The following is an 11,088-nucleotide window of genomic DNA, read 5'->3' as shown; positions in this document are numbered from 1 at the left end:
TCTGCAGGAATCATCATCACTTTATTGCAGCGGTCGCAGGCAGCATTCTGGGCACCTTCAGCAAAGCCTCTTGAGGGCTGTGACCCCCAATTCTCCCCCACGTGGGCCCTGGATTTTGTGAGTGGGGGGCCAGGGACCCCCTTCCTTGGTTCCTCACCAGTCCCCTGGCCCAGCCCTCCTCTTGGCTTGTGGGGACGCCCTGGCAGCAGGGTGAGCAGCAGTGGGAACCCATGGCATGCAGTGGGGCAGCACTGTGCGTGCTCCGGCCGTGCTGGCAGCAGCAAGCCGTGGCATGGAGCAGGTCCCTGGGGTGCCCTCAGCGAGTGTCCCCCTCCCCAGCGGCGGAGGCCATGACCCCGTCGATCCAGGCTGCGTAGGGGGCGATGCGGGTGTAGATGGCCGGTTTCTTGTAGTTGCCACAGACGCGGGAGCCGGCCGTGACCACCCCCTCGGCCACCCCGCCACAGACCAGGGGTCCACCGGAGTCTCCCTGCAGGACCAGACCTCATCAGTATGGCCAAGGCTTTGCTAGGACACCCCGGCACAGGGGGCACCCACCCTGGGGACGCTGTCCCCTCCTGCTCCGCAGCCCCTCTCCCAGGCTCTGGGCATTGTGCCCTGTTGTTCCCTCCCAGCCGTGGATCCGAGGTGGGCGTGTGGTACCTTGCAGGTGTCCTTCCTGCGGGAGTCGGTGCACATCATGTTCTGGGTGATGGTGCCGTCGTGGCGCGTGCGGTGGTTGCAGACGTCGCGGCTGATCACCGGCCGCTCCACCTGGTGCAGCTTGTCCGGCCGGGTGCCGCTGTGGTCCGTGGTGCCCCACCCCGCCACCTCGCACACCGTGTCGGCCGCCACATCCCTGTCCTCCCGCTGGAAGGGCAGCACCCGCACGTCCGCGTTCAGCTCCGCTTTCTCCTCCAGCTGCCACAAAGCCACAGGGGACCCAGGTCACAGGGACAGCTCTGCCCAGGACCCAGCAGGGCACAGTGAGCCCAGCCCTGACACTGAGACCACCCTGCTCAGTCATGCTCAGGGCTTCGCCTCCTGATTGGAGCCCCAGGATACAGCCAGAGAGCAGAGCTGGAGCTATGAGGAAGATGGAGGCATTTGGACAAAGGTCTTTGGTGGGGGAAGCAGGGATGGTCCCGTGGCACAGGGAGGGATGGACAGGGGAACCAGGCCCAGCCCGACCGTGAGGACTTCCTCCAGCCAGTCAGTGACCCTGCAGGGTCCCAAGGGACAGTGGGATTTGCAGGAACGGGGCTGTGCCTGGTGGGGAGGAGGGTCCCATCAGCCACCAGCCCACCTGGAGGAGGAGAAGGTCGTCCTTGTTGTTGTGGATGTTGCTGCCAGGGTGGGGGAACTGGGCGCGCACTTGGTACAGGCGTTTGTGGGGCTCCGGTTCCGTCAGCGAGTGGGCACCCAGCAGCACTTGGAAGAGTTTGCCATCCCTGGAAGAGAGTCAGAGTGTGGGACAAAGAGCAGAGGGGTGTCACTGCACCCAGCCATGGAAATGGGGTGCTGTGGGGGGTTGGAGAGCCCAGCAGGGAGCTCAGGGAGGTCCTACAGCCGCTGCCCAGTCCTCTCTGCAGGTGGGAGCTGAGTCCCACGCCCTGAATGGGGGTCGAGGCTCCAGAGTGGGATTTGGCCTTAGTCCAGCAGCCGCCCCAGCCGTGCACTGACCCCCAGCCCCACTCACGTCTCCTCGATGCAGTGGGCAGCGCTCAGCACCCACTGCTGGGCGATGAGGAAGCCCCCACAGACGTGCTGCCCGTCCAGCTGCAGCGAGGCCATGTATGGCTTCAGGTGGGGCCGGGCTTCGGAGCCCCTCAGGATCCGTCCCCGGGGCTGCCCTGCAGGAGAGAGGCTGGCTCAGCTGAGGGGCACAGAAAATTGTCACTCCCGTGGTCCCTTCCCGGGATCCCTGGACCCCTCCTTGTGCGCTGCACCAGCACCTGGCTGCAGGTGGAGGCAGGAACTGGGGAGCTGGGCAGGCACCCCCGTGCCCTGTCAGTGCCCTGGGGTGCGGGGGGTGCACTCACCATCCACTGGGGCGCAGAGGAGCAGCAGCAGAGCGAGGACAAGCACGGGAGCAGGGCTTGGCCCCATGGCTGCAGAGCCCGGCGATGCCTCTGCCCGGCTGGGGGCTGTGCGGGGTTTTGGGGTGCGCGGGGGCCGCGGGGTCTGCGGGGCGGGCGCTGCTCAGCCGGGGCTGGGGCTGGGACTCGCTTTTATGTCCAGTTTGGGGCGGCGGGGGGGGCAGGAAAGGGGGGAGCGGAGGGAGCGGGGGGGGGTTTCCGCAGCGTGGGCTGAATGTTTTGAAATATTCAGCTTATAAAAGGGGTCAAGGGTTCCCGGCACAAACAGCGCGGGAGGAGGAAACAGCCCGGCCCAGCTGCCGGCCCTGGCACCCGCCGCCGGGGATTTCTGCGCCAGGGTTTAAAATGCCGAAGAAGTTCAGGCTTTTGGCAAAAGAAGGCTCCGGCAAATTCTATCCCCGCCCTCCCAGGAGCAGGGGCCCCCGCCCGGCCTGGGGGGCCAGTCCCTGGTGGGTTCTGGGTGCCAGCTCGGTGGGTGCCCGGGGATACAAACCCGTCCCCTCACCCCTGCCCCGAGGGGGCTCCTGCAGGGCTGGGGGCGGCGGTGATGGCAGGGGCGATGGCAGCGACAGGGGCGGTGTCCGGGACGCCGGTGGCGGTGGCAGCCCCGGTCCCCTCTGCCTTTCTCCCCGGTGCCACTAAGCGGAGCCACCGCCTCGGCTCCCGCCCGGTCCCGGCGCGTCCCCGAGCTCGGAGCCGCCCGGAGCCCCCTCCCGGGCTCGTCCCCGGAGCCTCTCGCCGCGCCTCGACATCTCGCTGCCCTCGCCCCTTGCCGGGATGGCCACCGGCCACCGTGGCTACCCGCAGCTGGGTCCGGCCGCGCTCCCGACAGTGCAGGGTTCCAGGGGACACCCCGCGAGGGGCTGGAGCCCGCCCTCTCCTTGTTTTCCTGCTCCACGAGCTTTTACAGCTCCGGGCTGCCGCAGTCCCTTTGTCCGGCTGCACAGGCGCTCCATCGCCCCGACCTCTGACCCTCCGAGCCCCCAGGCCAATGGACCCGTGGTCAGCGGGTGGCCGGACACATCGGCGAGGAGGGGGCCGGGCGCTGGGGGTCCCCGGAGGCTCAGGTGCCCCTCTGCAGCGGTGGCTTCGCCTCCCCGCTGTCCCCACGTGCTGGTGGCACACGCTGGGCAGCGGTGGGAGCACGCAGTGTGGTGGCGTTGTGGGAGGGGGCTGAGCCCGGCTCAAAGCAGGGATTTTCCGCAGGGAGAGCAGCTTAATCGCAGCTTTCAGGGATTCGGGATTTCGTTGTTAAATACGCCGGGAGATTTCTGCCCACTTAGGGCCAAAAATGGAACAAGGGCACCATGTGGAGCCCGGGCTGCTCAGACCCCGCACAGGACCGTGAGAGGGTGGTTTTGGGGAACAAGTGAGTGTGGGGTGCAGGGAATGGGGTACGGGGTGGGATATGGGGTAGGGCACAGCCGGGATCCTCTGCAGAGCGAGGGCAGGGGCAAGTGGGGCCCGGGGTGCTGCTGCCTCTGTCAGGAGGTGCTGGGAGCCTCCAGAAAGCAAAGGGAGCTGCACCCACCTCCCCAGGCCCAAATTTGGGAGACACAAGGGCTCCTGCTTGAGGAGTCTCTGGCACAAGGCTCCTGCTGAGGGTGGCCCCCGGCACTGTCCCCGGGGCTACTCGTGAGTTTGGAGTGCCCTGAGCCACCCCCCGAAGCCCTCGGGTGCCACGGGCAGAGCAGGCTCTCGCCGGCCGACAGAGCCCAGGTGGGGGCTGGCAGAGCTCTGGGGCACTGAGTTTGGGGGTCACGCACCCCTGTGGCCATTGCTTGGCCACCCCACAAGCCAAGGCAGGGGAGGGAGCTCTGCCGGGCAGGAGGGGCAGGGGGCACCCCCTCTCCCGCAGCACCGGGGAACAAGGGTTGATCGGGGCGCCGGCGGTGGAGGCAGCCCGGGCTGGGGGCGGCCCCGGGACCCCCCGGGCTCCTCGGTGCCCGGGCATGGTCCGGGGTGCGGAGCGGTGCGGAGAGAGGTCGGTCCCACGGCTGTCCTCGGCCCCGCCCGGCCCTTTGTCTCGCCTCGTTCCCCCCCCCCGCCCCCGACCTTCCGACGCTCTCCCGAACCCTCCAGACCCCCATCCCTGGACCGACGGGGGCTCGAAGGGGGCTCGGCGGGGGCTCGGCGCCCCGGGAGGGGCCGGGGGCGGCGGGGCGGAGCGGGGGGCGGCGGGCGAGGGAGGAGGAGAAGGAGGAGGAGGAGGCGGCGGGGGCGGAGGAAGCCGCCGCTCCCCGCGCTCCGCCGAGGCAGGAGCATCCCGGATCCCGGGGACATCCCCCCCTCGCCGCCGCTACCGCCGCCCCCCGCCCCGCTGCGCCCCGGGGCCGCCGCTGAGGTGAGTGGGGCGCACGGACCGGCACAAAGGGCCGCTCCTCCTCCCCCGACACCCCCTCCCATCCCTCGGCCCCGACCCCCGCCCGCGGCTGCGGCACGGTCCCTGCGAAGGGGAGGTTCCCCGCTGCGCCCCCGCCCTCCCGGTTATACCCCCGGTTAATCCCCCGTTATTTCCCCCCCTGCACTGCCCCTCGTCGCTCCATCCCCGTTATCCTCCCCCCCTCATTTCGCAGCCCGGGCTCGGTGCAATCTCGTGGGGCTGGGCCGGGAGGGTTCGGGGAACCCCATCCCCGGCCCGGCTCTGCGGGCGGCACACCCCCTCTGCACGCCCTCCGCAGCAGCCTCGCCGCCTGTCGCGGTAGTGACCGCCTGTCGCGACAGACGAGCCTCCGCCCCACCTGTTGTCACAGCCCCTGGCTCGGCTGGGCACCCCCCGGGGAGCTGGGGGCCACCCCTCCGGGGCGCTGGCACCCCCAGTTCCAGCTGTGTCTCTCTGGTGAGCGGGGGCAGTGCTGTGACCTGGGGGTGACCGGGAGTGACATGGGGTGCCCGTACCCCTGCAGGGCAGGGTGGTGGCTCGGGGGTGCCCCTACCCCTGCAGGGTCAGGGACTTGGAGGGGTGACCAGGGGTGACCGTGGTTGCCCATGCCCCTGCCATGAGGTGACACTCGTGCCCCCACAGGGTGGAGGCACAGCCCGGTGGGACCCCTGCACCTGCCCAGGACCATGATCCCCCCCAAGGAGAAGTCCCGTGCCCCCAAGGACAGCATGACACTCCTGCCCTGCTTCTACTTCGTGGAGGTGGGTGTGGGGTGGGTGGGCACAGCGTGGGGGCTGTGCAGGGGGCTCTGTCCCGGGCCCTGGCACGGCTGGTCGGGTTCTGTGCCCCATTCTGGTGGGGCTGTGCCGTGCCATCGCTCCGGGGGTCGTTGTTCCCCACTCTCTCCCCCACAGCTGCCCATCGTGGCCTCCTCCGTTGTGACACTCTATTTCCTGGAGCTGACGGATCTCTTCAAGCCGGCCAAGGTGGGCTTCCAGTGCCATGACCGGGCGCTCTCCATGCCCTACGTGGAGACCAACGAGGAGCTCATCCCTCTGCTGATGCTGCTCAGCCTGGCCTTCGCCGCGCCCGCCGCCTCGGTGTGTCCGGGCTCGGGGGTCGGAACGGAGCTGGGGATTGGGGTCCTGGTGCCTGGCGGTGTCCAGCATCCATCGGGTGGCTCTGCCCCCCCCAGTCCCACCTGAGCCAGCGGTTCCTTCCCAGATCATGGTCGGGGAGGGCATGGTGTACTGCCTGCAGTCCCGGCTGAAGGGCCGCGCCGGTGCCGAGGGCAGCATCAACGCTGGTGGCTGCAACTTCAACTCCTTCCTGCGCCGCACCGTCAGGTTTGTGGGTACGTTGTGCCACAGCCTGGACAGAACCTGAGGGCTGGAGGGGACGTGGGGCCACCCTGGCTGTGATAACAGGAGCACAGCCCCACCCAGACCCTGGACACTGCACTGGACCCATCCCAATGGGTGCTCCAGGGCTGGGTAAGTCCTGGTTGCCCCACACGGGTGACCCACTGTCCCATTCCTGCCATCCCCAGGTGTCCACGTGTTCGGGCTCTGTGCCACAGCCCTGGTGACAGACGTCATCCAGCTGGCCACAGGCTACCACGCTCCCTTCTTCCTGACCGTCTGCAAGCCCAACTACACACTGCTGGGCACCCCCTGCGACGCCAACCCCTACATCACCCAGGACATCTGCTCAGGCACCGACAAGCACGCCATTCTCTCTGCCAGGTATGTGCCAGGGGAGCCCTGTGCCACGCTGCCAGCCCTCCTGCCCTGTCCCAACCACGTCCCTTCTCCCTGCAGGAAGACCTTCCCATCCCAGCACGCCACACTCTCGGCTTTCGCTGCCGTCTATGTGTCGGTGAGTTCCCAACACTGCCTGGCACATGCTGGCTTGGCACAAGTCCCATGCCATGGGCAGCTGTGTCCCTCTCCTGTTGGCACAGACAAGCTCTGCCCAATATTCCTGTGCCCGTGCTGGGTGTGTGCGCAGGCACCTGCAGTCCCACATACACCCAAGAGCTCTGTGCATGGCCAGGGCCGTGACTAACAGCCTGTTCCTGCCCCAGATGTATTTCAACTCCATCATCTCAGACAGCACCAAGCTCCTCAAGCCCATCCTGGTCTTCGCCTTCGCCATCGCCGCCGGCATCTGTGGCCTGACCCAGATCACCCAGTACCGCAGCCACCCCGCCGACGTCTACGTGGGCTTCCTGATCGGCTCTGGCATTGCCGCGTACCTGGTGGGTGCTGGTCCTGCCCTTGGCCCGGGGAGGGGGCTGGGGGATCCTGCTGGGGCCATTTGACTCCACACTCTCCAGAGCAGCTGTGGCTACCCTATCCTTGGAAGTGTTCAAGGCCAGGCTGGACAGGGCTTGGAGCAACCTGGTCTAGTGGAAGCTGTCCCTGCCTGTGGCAGGGACACTGGACTAGATGACCTTTAAAAGTCCTTTCCAACACAAACCATTCTAGGATTCTGTGGTTCCCCTTCCCGCAGGCTTTCCATGCTGTTGGCAACTTCCGTGCCCCAACGGAGCGGGTCCCGACACAGGCACCGGCCAAGGACGCGCTGCGGGCACTGACACAGCGGGGCCACGACTCTGTCTACCACCAGAACAAGTCGGTGAGCACCGACGAGCTGAACCCGCAGGCGCGGCTGGAGGAGGCGGCACGGCCGGTGCCGCGCGAGAAGAACTCGCTGGGCAGCCTGAAGCGGGCCAGTGTGGACGTGGACCTGCTGGCCCCCCGCAGCCCCATGGGCAAGGAGAACATGGTGACCTTCAGCAACACCCTGCCCCGCGTCAACACCCCCTCCATGGATGACCCCGCGCGGCGCCACATGACCATCCACGTCCCCGTGGACGCCTCCCGCTCTAAGCAGCTCATCACGGAGTGGAAGCAGAAGTCGCTGGAGGGCCGGAGCATGACGCTGGCGGAGGAGGCGGCGCAGGGCCGGGCTGTGGGGGAGCCCGGCGAGGAGGTGCCCCCCTCCCTGTACCCCACGGTGCAGGCGCGCTCGGCCGAGCGGGCGGCCATGGGGCCCCGCGTGCTCATCCAGCCCCGGCCGGGCGCCTCGCAGCTGGTGCACATCCCCGAGGAGAGCCAGGCAGGCGCCGGGGCCGCGGCCGGCAGCGGGGCGGCCGTGCGGGCCAAGTGGGTGATGGTGGCAGAGAAGGGGGGAGCGCAGAGGGTGGCCAACCCCCCGCGCCTGATGCAGGTCATCGCCATGTCCAAGCAGCAGAGCCTTGTCTCTGTCACCCCCAAGCACTCGGAGACGTCCTCGTCCTCCACCAGCTCTGACTCCTCGCAGTACCGCTCGCCCTCCGAGCGGGACAGCTCCAGCATCATCACCATCGACGCCCACGCCCCTCACCACCCTGTTGTCCACCTCTCTGCTGGCAATGGGCCCTGGGAGTGGAAGTCGGGGCCGAAGGGGCCAGAGGGGCCAGATACCTACGAGCTGGGTGAGGTGGGGAAGGATTTCCACGGCTTCCGCCCAGCCAAGAGCGCCGGTGTCTCCCCTGGCTCCTCTGTCAGCGACATGGAGCAGGACGAGCCACGCTACGGCAGCCTGGCCGCCATCCCGGGGGCAGCAGGGGGTGGTGGGGAGCGGGTGGAGGCCCCCCCCGAGGGGCTGCTGGCCACAGCCAGCCGCGACTCCACGCTGCGGAGGAAGCCGGCCGAGCGGGACGGGGCGGCGGACAGCGAGGTGGACCTGTACTACAAGAAGATGCAGGCAGGCCGCAGGTTTAAGGACTGAGCCCCGGTGCCTTGCCGGGGCCCCACGCCCCTGCCCTGATCTGGGGGGGGCTCCGTGATGCCGGGGACCCTCTGCGGGGGATGGCAGGATGGGGCTGGCTTTGCTCTTGAGCAGCACGGCCACGCTGGTCCTGAGCCAGCTGAGACATCTCTGGGACCCCTGGCATGGGACCCTGCTCCTGCTCGGGCAGCTGGTGGGGCTCTGCCCCCCCACAGGCTGTGGGGCTGGGCAGCTCCAAGCACTTTTGACTTTCTTTTTCTCTCTAACACTGGTGCTGACATTTCCGAGGGGTTATTTTATTCTGGCTCTGGAAGTGGATGTCTGTAGGAGGGCGGGGAGGGACAAATGGTGCTGAAGGGCTTTGGGGGGGACTAGATTAAAGGGTTTAACAGGGGGAAGAGGCTGCTGTGGGGCAGCAGGCCATAGCTCATGGGGGGGTTTGTGGGTGCTGGGGGTCCTGTGACACCCCCCCCCATCCAGCACCCCTGGGTTGTGTGAGGGAGCCTGAGGGTGGACAGACTGGGGGGGGTCTGCCCTGCGCTGTGGCTCTGGGCGTGAGAGGCTGTAAATACTGCAGGGACTGGAGGAGAGGGGGGTATTGGGGCGGGGGTGCAGTGGGGGCTGAGCTCTGCCCCTGGAGGAGCAGCCCTGGGCTGCAGCCGAGGTTTGGGGTGGGGGGAGCAGGGAGGGGATGTCCAGGCTGCGAATGTCGGGCAACAGCTGGAGCTACTGTGGTTTGAAAAGCAAATAAACACGTGGATGTTCCCTGGCTGGGTTATTCTGGCAGGTGGGGGCAGCTGAATCCCACAGCTGGGAGGGGCAGGACCAGGGCTCCGTGGGAGTTCCCAGCCCCGGGGAGCAGTGGCAGGGGCGTCCCCCCCCCCCCCCCCCCCCCCCAGGATACTGTGCCGATAGCACCAAACTGCCACTGCCAATTGGATTAACAGTGGATATCCCAAAGCCTTTGCCTTGCAAACATATGGATTATCCACATAACCCTGACTCGGGGCTGGAAAAGCCACCCGGGATTAGCAGGAGGATTGTGGTGTGCGGGGTTGTGGGGGGCCCTGGGGGGTGGGAGACGAGGGGGTCCAACTCCAACCAGCTCGAGAGCCCTGGGGCCGCTCCATCCAGCCGTGGTGCGGGTGACCCAGAGAGGTGACCCGGAGCCGCTGGCCAAGGTCACCGGGATTGACGCCACGCTCCGGCGGTCCTTGGTGGGGGTCGGGGCGATGCGGGGGCTCCCAGCCCAGCAGCCCCACGTCGCCCCCGCGCTCACGGCTCATTGCGGTGCCGATGGCGTCACACGCCGCTTCCCGCCGCCTCTGACCCAGCGGTTTCCATGGCAACTGACAGCCCCGCATCGCTCTCGCAGTCTCGGGCAACCCCCCAGCCCCGCACCCGCTCTCGCAGCCCCGACCGGCCTCGGGCAGCCCCCCAGCAGCGGCTGCTGCATCGCCTGGGGACCCGCGGGGTCGGGAGGGAGCGGGACCATCCTCATCCTCATCCTCATCCTCATCCTCATCCTCATCCTCCCCCCACCTCCCCCTCAGGTTGCAGCAGGAGGGGCTGTCAGCCCCCACCTCATCAGCTCCAGCCTGGACTCTGCCTCGGCACCACACGTGTCCGGTGTCCCGGCCTTTCCTGCTGGGGACACCCTCTGCCAGGAGTCCCCGGCACGTCCGCGTGTGCCCGGGGTGAGCCCCAGGGGCAGGGCCCGCCTTTGTGACACCACACAAAGGGTTCAGCCCCACTCCCGGCCCCGCCCCGGGGCTCAATTTACGATTTGGGGTTCCTGCTTTGGGGTTCCGGCTGGCAGCTAATTCCCTTTCCGCACCCCTGGTACTCAGGGCGTGCAGAAGGCCGGGCTTTAGGGTGCTCACCCCGCAGGCAGCACCTTCCCCCGGCTCCGGGCAGGGGCTGGAAGAGCCCTTTGGTGCGCAGCCCGCGGCTGCAGCAGCTCCCACCTCCTCCGCGTTTTCCCGTTCCACTGTCGGGCAGTTTTGTCAGAGCCGGCCCGGGGTGCGGGACGCAGAGGCAGCCCCCGGCACGGGCTCTGCTGTTTCTGGGGCACGGCCCGTCCCGGGGCCGGGCTGGGGCTTGGGAGTGGGATGGAAGAGCAGAGCAGGGGCAGGACGCGACCCCCGCCAAGCCCCCGCTGTTCCCATGGGGACCCCATCCATCGCCGCCACCCCGGTCGGATCTTTCACCCGCGCCAGCAGCCGATCAGCGTCCGAGGGGCCAGGGAAGGGCACAGGGATGCCCGCGATGGTTGCAAAGCCTGGGCTGGGCCCCAGACAACTCAGGGAAGCAACCCCAGAGTGGTGACCCTGCTCACTCTTGAGGGGCAGCAACGCGTCGCCCTCGGCCCGGCTTTCACAGGCACAGAGGCAGCTGTTACAAATCCCATTAGCCTTTCAAGGAACAACAGTGGTCCCTTTCAGCAGCCCCCGGCTCCAGCAGGAGCCCCTCGGTAACCCTGGAGCCAGCGGGCCGTGCAAACGCCTGTGGAATACGCTGGAGCCTAATGCCAGCTCAGCTCAGCAGAGCCACAACGGCAGCTCCAGGTGGGGATTGTCTCCCCCCAGGACTCGGTGACTTTTGGACAGGAGTTTGAGCAGAGCTGAGCGTACAGAACCAGATCCCTAAGGAAGCACCATGCTCCTGAGGGAGGTCATGGAGAGACGGGAATTGCACCTCATCCCACAGGATGGAGAATGCCACATCCAGCCCCACAGCTACAGCACAGGACTACAGAGAGGAGGGTTTGACTCAAAGTGGGTTATTTTTCATGGATATTAGCCAGAACATATGGAAAGTTTAGGAACA

At 67.5% G+C, this 11,088-nt stretch overlaps 2 protein-coding genes across 3 annotated transcripts; one reads left to right on the top strand and one right to left on the bottom strand.

The window, feature by feature from the left end:
* Positions 1-2,218, bottom strand: CFD (complement factor D). Its single transcript, XM_053999290.1, has 5 exons — positions 2,043-2,218; positions 1,700-1,853; positions 1,307-1,451; positions 664-921; positions 1-490 (listed from the first exon to the last, which is right to left on the bottom strand). The coding sequence occupies exons 1-5, from the start codon at positions 2,107-2,109 to the stop codon at positions 317-319; spliced, it is 798 nt and encodes a 265-aa protein (XP_053855265.1). The 5' UTR covers positions 2,110-2,218; the 3' UTR covers positions 1-316.
* Positions 2,219-4,334: 2,116 nt separating this feature from the next.
* Positions 4,335-8,543, top strand: PLPPR3 (phospholipid phosphatase related 3). 2 transcript variants are annotated; one of them, XM_053999288.1, is made up of 8 exons: positions 4,335-4,443; positions 5,125-5,243; positions 5,397-5,582; positions 5,707-5,836; positions 6,032-6,227; positions 6,303-6,360; positions 6,569-6,742; positions 6,997-8,543. In XM_053999288.1, the coding sequence occupies exons 2-8, from the start codon at positions 5,169-5,171 to the stop codon at positions 8,257-8,259; spliced, it is 2,082 nt and encodes a 693-aa protein (XP_053855263.1). In that variant the 5' UTR covers positions 4,335-4,443; positions 5,125-5,168; the 3' UTR covers positions 8,260-8,543. The 2 variants fall into 2 exon arrangements, with proteins under 2 accessions (XP_053855263.1, XP_053855264.1); XM_053999289.1 differs by lacking the exon at positions 5,125-5,243.
* The last annotated feature ends 2,545 nt before the right edge of the window (positions 8,544-11,088 follow it).

This window comes from Vidua macroura, chromosome 26, assembly GCF_024509145.1.
Source record: "Vidua macroura isolate BioBank_ID:100142 chromosome 26, ASM2450914v1, whole genome shotgun sequence".
Lineage (NCBI taxonomy): Eukaryota > Metazoa > Chordata > Aves > Passeriformes > Viduidae > Vidua > Vidua macroura.
This window is presented reverse-complemented; position numbering and strand designations above follow the sequence as displayed.